The sequence below is a fragment of the Medicago truncatula genome, chromosome 8 (genome assembly GCF_003473485.1).
Source record: "Medicago truncatula cultivar Jemalong A17 chromosome 8, MtrunA17r5.0-ANR, whole genome shotgun sequence".
Classification (NCBI taxonomy): domain Eukaryota; kingdom Viridiplantae; phylum Streptophyta; class Magnoliopsida; order Fabales; family Fabaceae; genus Medicago; species Medicago truncatula.
The window spans coordinates 11,528,054-11,545,410 of NC_053049.1; the positions used below are offsets into that span (position 1 = coordinate 11,528,054).

General features: G+C 31.4%; 3 protein-coding genes across 3 annotated transcripts; 1 reads left to right on the forward strand and 2 right to left on the reverse strand.

The window, feature by feature from the left end:
* Positions 1–5,753: 5,753 nt before the first annotated feature.
* Positions 5,754–10,572, forward strand: LOC25500878 (putative disease resistance protein At3g14460). The gene is made up of 2 exons (XM_013589379.3): positions 5,754–9,892; positions 10,394–10,572. The coding sequence occupies exon 1, from the start codon at positions 5,992–5,994 to the stop codon at positions 9,652–9,654; it is 3,663 nt and encodes a 1,220-aa protein (XP_013444833.1). The 5' UTR covers positions 5,754–5,991; the 3' UTR covers positions 9,655–9,892; positions 10,394–10,572.
* A 690-nt stretch (positions 10,573–11,262) lies between these two features.
* On the reverse strand, positions 11,263–12,388 carry LOC25500879 (elicitor-responsive protein 3). The gene is made up of 5 exons (XM_013589380.1): positions 12,322–12,388; positions 12,077–12,142; positions 11,736–11,877; positions 11,514–11,649; positions 11,263–11,418 (listed from the first exon to the last, which is right to left on the reverse strand). Exons 1-5 carry the CDS (start codon positions 12,386–12,388, stop codon positions 11,263–11,265), a joined length of 567 nt encoding a protein of 188 aa, XP_013444834.1.
* A 2,256-nt stretch (positions 12,389–14,644) lies between these two features.
* On the reverse strand, positions 14,645–16,790 carry LOC25500880 (gibberellin 20-oxidase-like protein). Its single transcript, XM_013589381.3, has 2 exons — positions 16,245–16,790; positions 14,645–15,399 (listed from the first exon to the last, which is right to left on the reverse strand). The coding sequence occupies exons 1-2, from the start codon at positions 16,598–16,600 to the stop codon at positions 14,790–14,792; spliced, it is 966 nt and encodes a 321-aa protein (XP_013444835.1). The 5' UTR covers positions 16,601–16,790; the 3' UTR covers positions 14,645–14,789.
* Positions 16,791–17,357: the final 567 nt, after the last annotated feature.

Sequence of the window (17,357 nt, forward strand, 5' to 3'; positions counted from 1 at the left end):
CTCAGCAAAAAAACCTAATTAGGACCAAAAATCAAATGATTAATATTTGCAGGGGCAGATTGGAAGGATTAGTAACTTCAGGGACGAAAGTTCAAATGGTCTATATTTACAGGAAAGATATATTTAAGCCTTTAATAAATAAGTGGGTTCTGTTGATAAAGATGCGACTGATATTTTAGTATAATCTAAAATCAAATTTTACTCTCAATGTAAAAACTTCGTTAGAGGCTGATATGTAAGTACGTCATTAAGTGCTCTCAAAGTTGAGATAATATATGACCTCGGTGAGTCTATGAGATCCAACTCACATAAATTTTTTAATTTGTTATTATATTTATATAATATTAGGGAAATTTGTTACTATATATATAAATTTACACTAATTAAAATGGTATATTATACAACGTAAATTACTAACTTTCTTAAAAAAAAAACATAAATTACTAACTAAATACATACTTTTTCTTGTCATAAAACATAATTTTTAAATCAAAATTTTGTGAAATTATTTGCTTTTTCATTTTTGGGTCTTTTATTTATAATGAAGTGTAAACACAAGGTAATTAATTTTTGTCGTAATCATTAAAACTAGCTGATATTTGAGGAGATTTTTTCCCTTATTATGAAATGACATTTGAACAAGAAATTTATGGCTCATAAAATAGCTAGATCATTCTAGATTGATGTGGTTTCATGTGAACCATATGAGCATGAAATAGCAAGCTAAACATGTACACATGAATATGATCACCGTGATTTTCATAATTGTAATGTCCAATTTTTTTATAAATAATGGGGTCAACTTTTAAGGACATGAAGACAACTACTTCATCACATTCATTAGCTTTCATATAATCTAATCTTTTTTTTTTGTTCTAATCTAATCCTTTTATATTTCATGGAAAAGTAAAGTTTCTTAACTTTGGCATTTTTATATATTTGGTGGAGAAATTTAATAGAACTGGCTGTAGAGTAGCTGGCCTAGTTGGCTAGTTGAATCACGTTTGTTATTTAAAGTCTTACACATGTGAACAATAAATTAATTAATTTTGTCGATAACACTGATTTGATATAATCTAAAGTAGGCTTCAAGATGCTCAAAGACGTGCAACCATTTCTCAAAATATGTGGTCTATGTGCTCTTCATTTGGCTCATGATAGCTTGATGAATACGTTGCTAGATGTTTCCTTAGTGAAAATTACAAGTCAAATGATTTTTTTTTTTTTTTTTATAGTTGTCGGGATTTGAACCCTAAACCTTGCATATTTTATGCATTGTCTATACCAACTGAGCTATATTTACGAGGACACGAGTCAAATGATTTAAAGAAATGGCAATATGTACTTAAAGTATTCGATTATTATTAAATGATTAAATATATTTTTTAATCCCTTTAAATATATTAATTTTCAATTTTAGACATTCCAAAATTTTCTTTTGATTATTCGCCTCTCAATTTTTTTTTTTCAATTTTAGTTCCTACTTTTTTTTTTTACAAAATTCATGTTTTGTATTTTAAACGACTCTTTTTATGACATATAATTGATAAGATTTTAAAATATTATTAGTTTAATAATTTAGATTAAATAGTTAAAATATTAAACTAATAATATTATATGGTCTTATCAATAATATGTCATGTCATTTGTCAAAAAAAAAAAATGTCATCAAAAGAAGTTGATTAGAACACGAAATTAATGTAAACTTTTGTAAAACAATAACAAAACTTGAAAACAAAAAATTCAGAGGATTAAAATTTGAAGGAACTTTTTAGTCCTCTAGAGGAAGTAAGAATATATTTTACCCTTATATATATTTTTTGGTATAACACCCTTATTAAATTATAAGAATATATGATAATTATGTGAAAAGTTTTATCATACTCGTGCGATTTAACATTTTTCATAAATATTCAAGTATTGTGGTAGTTGTTAAACTAATCCCTATTGATTATCTATCGTTGATACAAATGGTAGAGGTAGAACCTTTCACTCACACCAGATTTGACTTGAGATATACAATGAAATTCCGCAACCGCAATTTGTTCATAAATTACATTGTAAACGATTAATAAAATTGATGGTTTTCTCTGACCTTACATAGAGTTCATAAAAAAATTATAATCATTCGGAATTTAATAGTGGCTTTATTCTCCAAGTCTCTTCTGGTCTTGCTAACCTTGTCTTTTTTGGTCTCGCTAATCTATGTTTTAATATTTGTTTCATCCTCCTCTAGGAGCTTGCCCTTATTTCTTGGAGTCATGCACTCATGCTCTCATTTTTTCTTGTTCTTTTCCTCTCAAATAACTTATTCTCGTCACAGAGTTTCAATAGATTCATGAAAGTACATTGTGAAAGTTGAATATATGGCTGATAACATTGTAATAAGAAAATTACAACAAATGTTATATAAACATTGTCATTCATTGACTATGAGGATGACTCTCAAGTGTTTTGACTGTGATACCTTTGAAATTGATGAGGAAGTGTTGGAATCGCAAACAATCAAGCATATGATTGAGGGCAATTGTGCCGATACCCTGATGGATCTTACAATCCAAAATATAGCAAACAAATCAAGAGCAAAGAAATTTGTATGGAAAATCAATGGGCTTTTGGATGATTATAGAATAAAATTCATCCTTTAATCTCTAGTTGTTGGCAAAATTTCGATGAGACTAAATATTTACTGCTAAGAGTGAATATGACTTAGATTTAAGTCTGAAATTTTGATGTTGGTAGTTTATACTCAACCATTGACCAAAACTTCATTTGATCTACTCATTTGTATGGATGTAAATGGATATCCATAGATGCGGATAGTGTGATATTTGTGTCCGCTCCAATAGATAAATATGAAATTCGTATCCTATCCATATCCGTGCGGATATTCATTTAGCCAATAATCCGCGGATTTTTAGATATATGTGGGTTTATACAGATATTCATGGATAACATTTATAAAAAAAAATTGTTTAATTTTTTTTTTAGCTAAAATTTATAAACAAAGATGCATTTTCTTTTCTTTTTAGCAAAACATAATATTCACACATTACAATAATAGCAAAAATCATTGACTCAACAAAAACATAAATAAACTCCCTTACATTTAATAAAAATAAAGTTCTTTGATTTAACAAAAACATAAGTAAAGCTCATCATATTCAACATAAACAAAAATTTTGCTTCAACAATCCCAACCATTTTTACTTTCTTTTAAAGGAGCGTAATAACTGATAACACTCACAATATCTAGGGTGTTTTCTTAGGAAGTTGAATGATATTGAGGTTATTTACATAATTTACTCGGTTTAATAGCGGGTATGGATATTCGCGGATGTGGATACCGTTAAATCCACATCCATATCCATTAATTAGCAAGTAGTTAAAAAAATCCGTTTATTTTATCGATGGATATTCATCAAAGTATCCGCTCCGTACCCGTGGCAGATTTTATCCACGGATATTTACGGGTGCGGATTTTTTTACCATCCCTACTCATTTGATCGAATCACCATCAATTACTACTTAACAGTAATTAATTTTTCACATAACCAGATCAGCTAAGAAATAAAAGAAAAGAAAAAATAAACATAATGTAAACATTTATGTCTAGCAAATTCTCCTTTTCCAATAGGATAATAGGTTTCACCAATAATTTGTATAAATAGTATATTTTGAAGCAATAATTAATACCTAAATTCAACATGCTTCCAAGATGACACAATTAAGGGTATGAGATGCACATAAAATTTATACATTATATTCATAGAATCCTCAACAAAGACCGACCTTTCCCCAATTTTTTCTATGCTTGAAACACAACTGAAATTTTAGGAGCATATATAAACACATCAACATATTAAAGTCTTGTTTCCACACCAGAATTTCATTTAATTTTCTTACGTAAACATACCTACCATCAATCAATTATTTGTTACTTGTACTAACATATTGTTCTAAACCTTTTCAATTTTCAGATTCATTTAAAGATAGGTCAAATACCTCCCTGAGTCCTTTAAGTTTCACGTTTGTTTTAGATAGGTCATTTCTATCAACCTCCGTTAAGCCAAAGTTGTTATGTTCGTTAAGGCAAAGTTGATTTGCCCGTTAAATGGGTGAGTGATTCTCTTTGACACTTGACATCAATTTTTTCCCCAACCAGATCAACTTTGGTTTAACGGACATAACAACTTTGGCTTAATGGAAGTTGATAGAAGAGACCTATCTGAAACAAACTCGAAACTTAAAGGACTTATCTGAACCTTAAAAACTTAAAGAACCTATCTGAAACAAACTTGAAACTTAAAGAACTTATCTAAAACCTTAAAAACTTAAATAATCTATCTAAAACAAACATGAAATTTAAATAATTCGGGAATGTATTTGGCCTTTAAAGATATTAATCGCAAATAAGTGGCCCTTCTCAAATAACTATTCACAACATTATTATTATTGGACACTACTACCTCCGTCCCTAATTATAAGACACTTTTGAAAAAATAACGGGAATTAAGATAGTGGATATTTGTATTAAATATGTTTGTAATTACTATTATTTTTACAATTTTATCCTTTAAGAAAGAGGGTTGGCTTATGTTTTCAACATTCTATTTATTGCTAATTGAAGAAAAAGATGTATAATAAATAGGGACATGTATGTAAAGAAATAATTAATGTAGTTGAAAATAGAAAAGTGGTCTTATAAAAAGGGACAAAAAATTCCCGTGAGCGTAGCTCAGTTAGTAGGAATATTGCATATTATATGCAGGAGCGGGGTTCGAACCTCGGACACTCCACTTCTCCACAATTAAATTGTATGAGCTCTAGCCGCTAGGCTACTTGACAAAAAAAAAAAGGGGATAGAAAAATTCTCAAACAGATCTTATAATTAAAGACGAGGTTGTATCATTGACTATATATGTCAGTGTGGTGGTCACGTCAAGTCTTTCTTCATGCAATAATATCAATTATGCAATCAACTTTATCAATCTGCTTGTCTTTTTCCCTATACTTTTGTCGGCAAATTTTACCGTAGAGGTGAAAATCGTTTTTCACAAATAGAAGTTAAAAAAAATGTTTCATCAATATTAAATTGTTTTTCAGTTAAGACGAGTGAGTTAAAATTGAAAGAAAAAAAAAATAAGTTTATACTATAGTTATAAGTAAGCTAGTATAAAAAATTATCAAATAAATTATAAATTAGTAAAATAAATTATAAGCTCATAAAAAAAGTTACCAAACATATCATTTTTGTTATACGAGTTTATAAACTATAAACTCGAAATCTGACATTGTTGGACAAAGTTTTGTCAAAACAAGAAAAACAATTGTTTGAATTTTGAGACATTCAATTTTTTTTTTTGAACTAGCATCATTCAGGTCACTATATTTTTTTTTTTGCACAATTCAGGTCACTATGTTGACACCAAAGATAAGAAGAATCGTACATATTAGAATTTGTGGTTGGACCTGACACAATTTGATGATTCCAACCTGTGAGACGATGATTATCCTTACTTATAAACACTTGTTTAGACTCATCTCTCATCCAATATAAGATTTTTAACGCATTCTATCACGTCCAGCACTATTGTACTTGATGCGTATATCTACTTCAAAGAAAACTATCCTCATCGAAATTTCTAACAATTTTCATCATAATTGATCGATCATTCATTGCATTGGTCCACACGCTAGAATTTATTTATAGTTGAAACTTCAAAGATGAAAATTGTGCAACTTTTCTTTGTATATTTATTATTTTGTCAGATGTAGATACAATTATTATTACTACTATTCATTCATCCAACTATATGCATTGCCAACCACCCAAAAATAGTACTGTTATCATTATCAATTCATTCATATCCAAGTCTTCTTGAGTCTTTGCTCCTTACTAGCTATCACTTCTATCCTTCAATCTTCATATCTCTTCAAAATTTCATTTACAACTTTTTATCCTTTGCTTCTTTACTTTACCATTCAGAGATGGCTGCAGCTTTGATTGGAGGTGCATTTCTGTCTGCTTCAGTTCAAACCCTAATGGACAAACTAACTTCAACTGAGTTTCGTGATTATATCACAAAAACCAAGTTGAATGAATCATTGATGGAAGAAATGGAAACAACACTACTTGCTCTTGAGGTTGTGCTTGATGATGCAGAAGAGAAGCAGATCCTTCAACCCAAAATCAAACAATGGCTTGATCGGTTGAAAGATGCAATCTTTGATGCTGAGGATTTGCTTAATGAAATCAGCTATGATGCCTTGCGATGCAAGGTAGAGAAGAAACAAGATGGAAACATTACAGATCAGTTTTGGAACTTGCTTTCAACTAAAAACTCAAATGGAGAGAGCAATTCTGAAATGGAGAAGATTTGTAAAAGGCTGCAAACTTTTGTCCAGCAGAGTAACATCTTGGGCTTGCAAAGAACTGTAAGAGGTAGAGTTTCTCGTAGAACACCATCAAGTTCAGTGGTGAATGAATCTGTTATGGTGGGAAGGAATGAAGATAAAGATAGACTCCTTGATGTGTTGGTATCAGACTGTGGTACCAGCAGATATAATAATTTAGGTGTTGTTGCAATTTTGGTTATGGGAGGCGTCGGTAAAACGACCCTTGCACAACTTGTTTACAACGATGAAAAAGTTGAACAGCATTTTGATCTCAAAGCATGGGTTTGTGTATCGGAGGATTTCGATGTCGTGAGGATAACCAAGTCCCTCCTTGAATCTGTTGTTAGAAACACAACGTCTGTCAATTCAAAAGTCTGGGAAAGCAATAATCTTGATATCCTTCAAGTTGAATTAATGAAGCATTTGAAGGATAGAAGAATTTTGTTTGTGTTGGACGACATATGGAACGACAATTATCTTGATTGGGATCGGTTAATAACTCCCTTGATTAATGGAGAAACTGTAAGCAAGGTGATCATAACAACACGCGAAGAGAAAGTTGCAGAGGTCGCATGCGCATTTCCTATTCATAAATTAGAACCTCTATCTGATGAAGATTGTTGGTCTTTACTCTCGAAGCATGCATTTGGCGGTGAAGAATTTCTTCGGGGTAAATACCCAAACCTAGAAGAGATTGGCAGGAAGATTGCTAGAAAGTGTGGTGGATTGCCAATTGCTGCAAAAGCACTTGGAGGACTAATGCATTCAAAGGTAGTTGAAAAGGAGTGGACTACAATTCTGCATAGCGACATATGGAACTTAAAAAATGATACAATCCTGCCAGCTTTGCATTTGAGTTATCAATATCTTCCCTCTCATTTAAAAAGATGTTTCGCCTATTGCTCAATTTTTCCAAAGGATTACCCACTTGATAGGAAGAAATTGGTTTTGTTGTGGATGGCAGAAGGCTTCCTGGATTATTGTCATGGCCAAAAAGTGGTGGAGGAATTCGGCGATGATTGTTTTGCTGAATTGTTATCTAGATCGTTAATTCAACAATCAAATGATGATGCTCATGGAGAAAAGTTTGTCATGCATGACCTTGTCAATGATTTAGCTACATTCATATCAGGAAAAAGTTGTTGCAGACTTGAATGTGGTAACATCTCTAAAAATATTCGTCATTTGTCATATAATCAAGAAGTGCGTGACATTTTCATGAAGTTTAAGAATTTCTACAATTTCAAATGCTTGCGAAGCTTCCTACCCATTGATTTCTCGGATTTTAATATTCACTTATCCACCAAGGTGGTTGTTGATTTGCTACCAACACTCAAAAGGTTGCATGTGTTATCGCTATCAAAGTATACAAACATCTTCGAGCTACCAGATTCAATTGGCAATTTGGTGCAATTGCGATATCTAGATCTCTCCTCCACTAATATCGGTAGCTTGCCTGATACAATATGCAACCTTTACAATTTGCAAACCTTGCTTTTATCAAGATGTCAGTGTCTCACTGAATTGCCAGTACATATGGGAAATTTAATCAACTTACGTCACCTTGATATAAGTTCTACGGATATAAAGGAGTTGCCAATGGAAATTTGTGGGCTAGAAAGTCTCCAAACTTTGACAGATTTTATAGTGGGGAAGCCACAAGTAGGACCAAGTATCAAAGAACTTAGGAAATTCCCCCACCTACAAGGAAGCTTAACCATCAAGAACCTGCATAATGTCATTGATGCCACAGAGGCAGAAGATGCCAACCTTAAAAGCAAAGAGCAAATTGAGATATTAAATCTGAAATGGGGAAAATTAAGTGAAGACTCGCTAAAAGTGAAAGTTGTGCTTGATATGTTGCATCCACCAATAAACTCGAAGGGACTGAGCATTGACTTGTATGGTGGGACAAGTTTTCCGAATTGGTTGGGTGATTCTTCATTTTCTAAAATGGTGTCCCTTTACATCAATGATTGTGAATATTGCATGACACTTCCACCGCTAGGGCAACTACCATCTCTCAAGAAACTGAGTATAAGGAATATGTTGATGTTGGAGACAATTGGCCAAGAGTTCTATTGTGTCAAGGAAGGAAAAGCTTCTAATTCTTCCTTCCAACCATTTTCATCCCTTGAATGTATAACATTTGTCAACATGCAAAATTGGAAGGAATGGCTTCCTTTTGAAGGCAAATTTTTTTCTTTTCCTCGTCTTAGAACTCTTGAGTTACATAGTTGTCATGAGCTAAGGGGACATTTGCCTAGCCACCTTCCTTGCATAGAAAAAATTAATATAACAGGTTGTGCCCATCTTTTGGAAACACCATCTGCTTTGCATTGGTTGTCGTCAATAAAAAAAATTGATATCAATGATGGAATGACCGAACTGTCTTTACTTGGGAGTGACTCTCCGTGTATGAGGCAGCATATAGCGATTGAAAAGTGTGTCACGTTGTCATCTGTGCCAAAATTGATTCAGTGCAGCAATTTTCTTCAAGACTTGAGACTCTATAAGATTCCGTCTCTCACTGCATTTCCTACGGAGGGTCTACCTACTTCATTGCAATCACTTTGTGTTCATAGTTGTGAGAATTTATCATTCCTTCCTCCTGAAACGTGGAGCAATTACAAGTCTCTTGTGTCGCTTGAGTTATTTAGTAGCTGTGATGCACTTACATCCTTTCCACTTGATGGTTTCCCTGCGCTCCAAAGACTAAAACTATATGATTGTAGGTGTCTGGATTCCATTTTTATTTTAGAAAGTCCTTCATGTTGGTCGTCAAGCCTCCGATCTCTTGAAATCAAATCCCATGACTCAATTGGATCACTTCAAGTCAAACTTCGGATGGACATGCTCACTGCTCTTGAAGTTTTGTCTCTGAATTGTCCAGAGTTGTCATTTTGTGAAGATGTTTCTCTACCTCCCAAATTAGAATCAATTGAGATTTTGTCGGAAAGATCAACGCCGCCTGTTACGGAATGGGGTCTCAAAGATCTGACCGCTCTTTCACGGTTGACTATTGGAGTGGGTGATGATATACTTAACACCTTGATGAAGCAGTCGTTGCTACCCATCTCCCTTGTGTCTCTGACTATCGATTGTCGCTACAAAATGAAGCCCTATGATGGAAGTGGGCTTCGATACCTCTCCTCTCTCAAAGATCTTTCATTTTGGTGTAGTGAACACTTTGAGTCATTACCAGAAAACTTCCTCCCATCCTCGCTGATATCACTTAAATTTTTTTTTTTGTAACAAGCTCGAGTCATTGCCTGAAAACTGCCTCCCTTCCTCGTTGGAAAATCTTGTACTTGGTTATTGTGAAAAGCTTGGGTCATTACCAGTAGAAAACCTCCCTGACTCTCTTAAGATACTTTACATAAGGGAATGCCCTGTATTAGAAAGCTATATATGGAAGCATCGGTCCAAAATTGCTCACATCCCTGTCAAAGAAATAAATGGTGACGTTTTTCTTTAAGCATTCTTGATTCAGGTACGTTTTTCCTTAACTTCTTCGACATATATGATCTATGTATGAGGTTTATAATGTTCATTTGATGACTAACACACCGAGCAAAAATCGACTCCCCATTCAATCTTATGCACATTGTTGAATAAAGTTACACTGCTACATTTGTCATACCTGGAATAAGTCATTATGATTTGCTATGAAATATTGTGCTTGCTTGTGAAGATAAACAGAATTATTTGTTTTTGTTATCTGGAATCTGAACAATTTACAAAAGTAATTTTCTTAACTTCTTTCACCACATTCATTGCTACATATAGCCAAAGTTTGTTACTAACTAGTCCCTTGCTGATATTGTCCAACTACTTTTTTCAAAATCACTATATAAATCAATTTTCACTTCTTGGTTCATTCATTCTGTGCAAACTGTTAGTCAATTTCAATTATATTAATAGAATTGTCACTCACATAGATTTCAATATTGAAAAAGAAATGAAATATATATCTCTTTTGACTTCTTTTCAGGAGATCAAGGCCTAAATGGATCAAAATCAGCTCATTTGATGAATTGAAGACAAAAGTGGAGCATGTTATTTTTATCATGATTCTTCTTGTAAAAATGTTTATATAATTTGTTAAATATTCTTATTCCTATATACATTTGTTGAATAGAGTTTTACATACAGTATCTCCTTTCTTCAAAATGCTGAAGTTAATCCTGGTTGAGAGCTTAAGGTTAAGTTTTGTTCTAATATTGATGAAAATTGTATATTTTGCAAGAATTAGGTGAATATATATTTCATCTTCTAACTAAATAAAACTTCCTTGCTAAAAATATGTATACTAATTTTCTACTCCTTAGAAATATTAAAATTGAATTTTTTTTAAAATGTTTTAGAATAAATCATGCCCTTTCACTATAAAAATACTCTTCAAAGATGCCAAGTCTTGAACGAGAACCTCAAGGTTGAAGAGTAAATCTTGCAAACAAGCGACCTATAGGAAACTCGCGGGAAAAACACTCTAAAATAACTAATAAACGAAGTCTAACAAGTATAAGAAAAGTGAGTAATCACTTATATAATGAGTCAAAATATCATAAAATAAGTCAATCAAGCATTGCATTGAACAAGCGATGAAGTCTAGAATCATGCAATTCACTCTTGATTCAGAATAAGAACATGCAAAAAAAAAAAAAAAAGAATACATTAATCTTGGTTGGTCCATCAAATGATAATCCTAGACTCCTTCTTTACTCACCCTATTGATTTCTCGCACCTTTTGTCGTTCAGATTAACAACATAAAAACCTCAAAAACGCTTAAAACATTTTGGATTTTAAAATCTGAATAAGAGCGCGAGAAACTTATAGGTGAGAAAAGTAATAACCTAATCTTAATTCTTCTTTCGTTTATCTTTGGAATTAATCTTTTTGTTATAGGAAAACAAAAACTTCCACCATGATGTTCTCCAAATGTATCCCCAAATTGAATGGTTTGGTTCTTTCTTCTCAACAATGGATTCTTGATTCCTCATCACATACTTTTCTCTCTGCATTGAGTAACACCGATTCTTTTATTAGCATATATACATACAATTAATTTTACTCACTTTAAAACAAAAAAACAAAAAAAACTCATGCTTACATTTGCGATGAATTTAAATCCAATCTTTATTTGTCCTTTGTAGGTGTCATCTTCAAGAACCACATTATATGCAGCTGGTAGTGTTTCTATATATCCTTGGTTAGTTCCTTCAGTGATTATTCCACCTATATCAATCCTGTTTCATGGGTGGAACAAATGAAACAAGATAGTATATGAATATATTTTAAGATTTTATTAATAAGAATTAGAGAAAGGAATTACTTGGCTTCACCAACAAAGCCACCATTTGTGAAGAGTTCTGTGTCCATGATTTTACATTTAAGATAAGTTGAGTTGATCTTGCAATCAGAAGATGAGAAATCAAATATGAATTTTTCATTCCAACAAGGTTTCTCATGTTTTCCTGCATATCACATCTAAAAATTTAGTTATTTTTATTTATAATCTTGATCATTTGTGGTTGGTCCAACCGGTACAATTAAATCTCAACCATTAAATGAAACCACAATCTAGATTTAATGATTGAAATTTGATTGGACCTGTTGGGTCGTATCGGAGAGTTTGTGAGCTCAAAATTTTATTACAAGATTAGAAATTTTAACCTTTTGAAACCTTGCTTCTTTGAGACTGAGACCCACACTCAATAATCACATAGTAAGAAGGTGTTCCTATAATGTTAGTACAAACAAAATGCCTCTAAGAAACTTTATTGATTCAATTTAACAAAGGAAATAGAAATATATTCATGATATATAAAAATAAAAAATTTAGAATCAAAAGAAAATTAATCCATGTATTATAATTAACATGCTAAGAAATATATAGAGTGAAATTAAAGGAAGGATACCAACAATGTTTGTATGTCTAATGCCTTTGGCATTCACAAGAAGTACTTCAAAAATTCCTGTTTCCATGTGTATATGTTTGATTATGGGTCTAAAAGATGGAATTCATGGAAAAAGTTTTAGATATATAAATATATTATTTTGGGTAAGAGGGACTGAAATGGTAGTTTCACTAATTCACTTAACGTATTAAGCTAGAGTTACAATGAAGTGTGACAATTTCAGTTTATTTATTAATTAATCATTCAATCTAACTTTTTCTACGTAAATCAATTGTTTCAGTTATGTGACTGATAATCTTATTCAACAAGTTACAAGAGTTTTAATTTATGCAAGATTACTCAACTACGAAACTACCAAGTACCACTAATCAAATATTTTATCTTTGTTTGAGTAAGCAATATTTTAAAACTTAAAACATAAACCAAACAAAAGCACAAGAAGTGTCACAATAGCCCTAAAACTAAATCTGCAATTAATCAAAAAAGACGAACCACGTACTTTATCTCCTCTCTCCCATGCATTCCGCCAAGATATATTTTATTTGAAGTTTTGAACTACTTGTGAGACAGCAAAAAATATACAAAGAAATTTAGGTATTAATATAAAAATTAAAATAATAAAGAGACTACGAATACAATGAAAGTATGAGAGAGACTTGTCTCAAAAATTATACAAATATCATTTTGAAAACGTGGAAGTCACACGTACCTAAGATTAAAGATCAAAGATAATTAAGTCTTGCATCAAACAAAAATTCCCTATGTGAGTGAAGATTTTTACAGAGTCACATACCAAATCTTTTTCAAAGAAACGTACAAGTTGGTTCTTGAACTCTCTGAAGTTGTTCAATTAAACACACCAAAAGAAAATGTGTTTTCTTTTATATAGAATGTGTTTTGATTTTTGTTGAAAAACTTTGTGTTAAAACATATACTTTATAAATATAATTGTTAATTGATGTAATTTATATATTTAATTAACACACAAAGTTACATATATTTGTCTCACAAATTGTGTAAAATCAATGTACCACATTTAAAACAAACAAATTAAAAACCATGACTAACAATGACATATATTTATTCCTGTGAGCTTAACTCGGTTGATAGGGATATTGCATTTTATGGGGCCGGATTTTGAACCCCGGACACTCCACTTCTCCACAATTAAATTGTGTGAGCTCTAGCCACTAGACTACTTAACAAAAAAAAAAAACAATGACATATATTTTGTAGTCCCTCCGTTTTCAAAATACATATGTCGCACTCAACCACTTCACACATGTCAATGAATAACTTTAACTACTGTTTTTTTTTTAAGAAGCTAAATTAGCCCACCCAAATTGACACTGAAGAGAATCGAACCTAAGACCTCGAGAAGGAGCACACTCCCAGATCTCAAGCCAATACCGACATGCCAACCCAAGTGGACTTTAACCGTTAATATCTTTAATTAACTAAAATAAAAAATTATAAATATTTAATATTTAAAAATATTTATCAAGACAAATCGAACAATATATGCACACCTCTGTTTCACAATATATGTCATTTTACAATTTACGATATCATTTGAACATTAACTTTTCATATTATTTACTATTTATTACTTTTGATATAAATGTGAAATGATCAAGTGCTCAAAATATTTTCTGATTCTCAAATACTTGAAATGCATGTGATAAAGAATCATCAAGTGCTCAAGTATTTTGTTATTGGAAGCTAATATAACATACTAATATCAACTTGGTACTAATTTTCATAAAATAGAGGCGGCTTTAGCATTCAATATTTTTCTTAGATCTATATATATTGTTTTAAAATTAGTACTATTGTTCAATAAATGCTATACAAATCCAACCAAAAACAACAATTAGCACTGAACACATGATTTTTCATGTGCAATTGGAAACTCCAAATATATATCATCATAAAATAAAACAAACACCTGATCAATTCTGTAACAAATCTAAAACTAACAGTGTTTTGTTCTCTTTCACCATAAAATAATGAAAAATATTTAAAGCTAGCTTTTGAAAGAAAAAAAAATAGGTATATGACCTCTAGCAAAATCATGGTTTTTTTAGGTCTTTGTGACCGTAATTTTTCACAATTGAGACAATCAGTCAGGTTTGATTGTGATTCTATACAACATCAAGTATCAACGTCGTGATCGCAGTTTGAAACCATGACCATGAGCACGACCTAAGTTGCAAAATCATGGCTTTGTATGTCTATGTGGCTACGTCGCTTTCAAAACTATAACAAATCAACTACATGCAGTTGCGATTCTCTACGATATCAAATATCATGACCATAATCATAATTTAAATCATGATTTAACTATTCACATTTGAATATCAACAAAGTCTTTCTGTATATTTATTTTACATGTACCATTTTCACAACTTAGATCACTATAAATATAATATAAATCAAAGAAAGTATAGTAATATGATATGATGAATTTACATTTGAGACTTAATCCCAGCAAAATCTCTAACAGTATAACCAACCTTTTCAAATCTTCCTCTTTGATTATTCTCTCTAAACTTCAAATAATCTGAACACACAAAAGGATCATACATCCTCTTATTTCCATCTCCAACAACTTCATTTGGTGCCAAAATCACTTTCTCATCCTCAAAACACCAAAAGAAAGCCAAAGAAAATCTATCAACAGGTTGTTTCAAAACAACTCTATGTTCAGAAGACCTTAACTTATCATTACTCCAAGCTTGCATCATATCACCAATATTTACCACTAATGACCCTTCAGAAGGACTTATATCAATCCATTTTCCTTCATGTGTTTTCACTTGAAGTCCTCCAATTTCATCTTGGTATAAGATAGTAATGCAGCTCATGTCAGTGTGCATTCCAAGTCCTTCAACTTGATCTTCCAAATCCAAAATTTCTGGTGATGTATAGTTGTTTATTCTTAAGTAACCTTGACATTTTTTGAATTCTGAATCATAAAATAGCTTCTCAAATCCTTCTCCTAAGCTCATTAACACAAGCTTTAAAATTCTTTCTGATAAATCTGCCATCTTGCTACAATAGTTCTCTAGTGTCTCACTGTTGAAAACATATAAAAAGAAAAACAAATTATGCATTTTTTATTAAACAAAAGATTAAAAAAACTAGAGTGTGGTTGGATAAACAGCTTAATTAAGCACTTATAGTATAAGTGCTTGTTCATAAGTTATTTTCACAACAAAAGATAAAGTAAAGTCAAAGTTTTTTTATATGAGCTATTTTCATACGCTATCTTGAAGAGCTTATGAAAGTAAGCTGAACACAGCTTATGAACATGTTCCAAGCTGGTCCTATTTGGATAAACAACTTAATTATAAATGCTTATCATATAAGTGCTTTTGTATATGTTATTTTCATAACAAAAGATAACATAAAGTCAAACTTTTTTCATATAAACTATTTTCATAAGCTATCTTGAAGAGCTTATGAAAATAAGCTGAAAGCAGCTTATGAGCTACTTAATTAAGTACTTATAGCATAAGCTCTTATTATATAAGTGCTCATGTATAAGCTATTATTTCTATATAAAAATAAAAAAAAATCAAACTGTTTTATATAAGCTATTTTCATAAGCTATCCCAGAAAGCTTATGGACATAATCTAAAAACAGTTTATACACGTATTATAAGTTGTTTCCATAAACTCTTTGAAGCAGTCTCGGAAGTACTTATGTCAGCAAATAAATTCAAATAAGTCAAGTCAAACAGGCTTTCTGTCTCCATAAACTCTCTCAACTCGAGTAGTCTCACAAGTTCTTATGCCAATATATGTAAACACAAATAAGTCTTTCCATGCAAACTCTAAGCTCTAAAACATACGAAATCGAAAAACAGTTCTGATTAAAAGGACTAATGTAAAAGGATAACAAAATTCTTAAACATTACCTGAATTTTGAATTCTGTTTTTCAAAGAAAACATCTTCAGAATTCTTAGCAGATGCATAAAAGTTAGGTCCATCAACTCTTAGGCTTTCAAAGAATGGAGAAGCAATGAAATGAGGTGTATAAGATTTTATAGAAGAGAAAGGACCAAGTTTAAGTTTAGTATCAGAAGGAAGATTAAATATGTATTTAGATAATAAATGAAGCTGGCAACAAAGATCTTTAGAGATATCATGATTAATTATATGGAAAAATCCCCAATCTTTGCATGCTTTAGAAAGAGTTGTTAAAGAAGATGGTTTTAATGGTTCAGAAATGTCTATAATAGGAAGATCAACATAAGGATATGAATTGGACATTATTATGTTTAGGATGAGAAAAAAAGTTATATGGTGGTATATTGTTACCAAAGTTTTGTGCTATTTAATGTATAAAAGTTTGGTCAGAAGCTTGGAGTTGAAGAATGATGAATATAATAAGAAACAGTTTAGAAGTGCCAACAAAGATATGTAACATAAAATCAAACTAACTTGTTAGGTGCTTTTGCTTAGAGTCAATAGGTTTATAAAATGAATTATTATTGTGGAAATTAATCATTGGTTTAAACTGAATGATGGATTGGTGGGCTAACTGGAGTCTATATGATCATGATTTATTAAAAAAATGTTTCTATAAAAATAATCAACAGGTGTAGAATAAATATACAAATTATGTTGCTTAAAGTGCATATACTAGTTTACCATGTGAAACACCAATTTAGTTTATTAATTATAGGTTTTAGGCAAAAAAATAATTGGTTTCCCACAAATTTCTTCCACTATAGTACAGTAGAGGTAATGTTATCTGAGGAGTGTCACACAATAAATGTAGGTACCTCTTTCAGCCGAGATTCGAATATTGTATCTCCATATTATAGAAGTCTAGTCCCTTCTGTTAGACTCAACCTTCGTTGGTGATGTTCAATAATTTAGTCCATAAAATTAATAATATTTTAAAAATACTCCATCACATTAGTCTTTGATCTCTGAAATTGTCATAGAGGGACTAATGTGACTCAAAATGTCTCACCTTCATTACCTAAGAGAGTTCTTCACTTCTAATATGAGAGGCAGAAAC

Excerpts from the sequence above, each read along its gene's own strand:
- LOC25500878 (XM_013589379.3), top strand. The coding sequence starts at position 5,992 with ATGGCTGCAGCTTTGATTGGAGGTGCATTTCTGTCTGCTTCAGTTCAA.
- LOC25500880 (XM_013589381.3), bottom strand. The coding sequence starts at position 16,600 with ATGTCCAATTCATATCCTTATGTTGATCTTCCTATTATAGACATTTCT. Across the intron at positions 15,400-16,244 it reads AAACAGAATTCAAAATTCAG|TGAGACACTAGAGAACTATT; the intron begins GTAATGTTTAAG and ends TGTTTTCAACAG.
- LOC25500879 (XM_013589380.1), bottom strand. The coding sequence starts at position 12,388 with ATGGAAACAGGAATTTTTGAAGTACTTCTTGTGAATGCCAAAGGCATT. Across the intron at positions 12,143-12,321 it reads TAGACATACAAACATTGTTG|GAACACCTTCTTACTATGTG; the intron begins GTATCCTTCCTT and ends CTAACATTATAG. Across the intron at positions 11,878-12,076 it reads AAGAAGCAAGGTTTCAAAAG|GAAAACATGAGAAACCTTGT; the intron begins GTTAAAATTTCT and ends TGTGATATGCAG.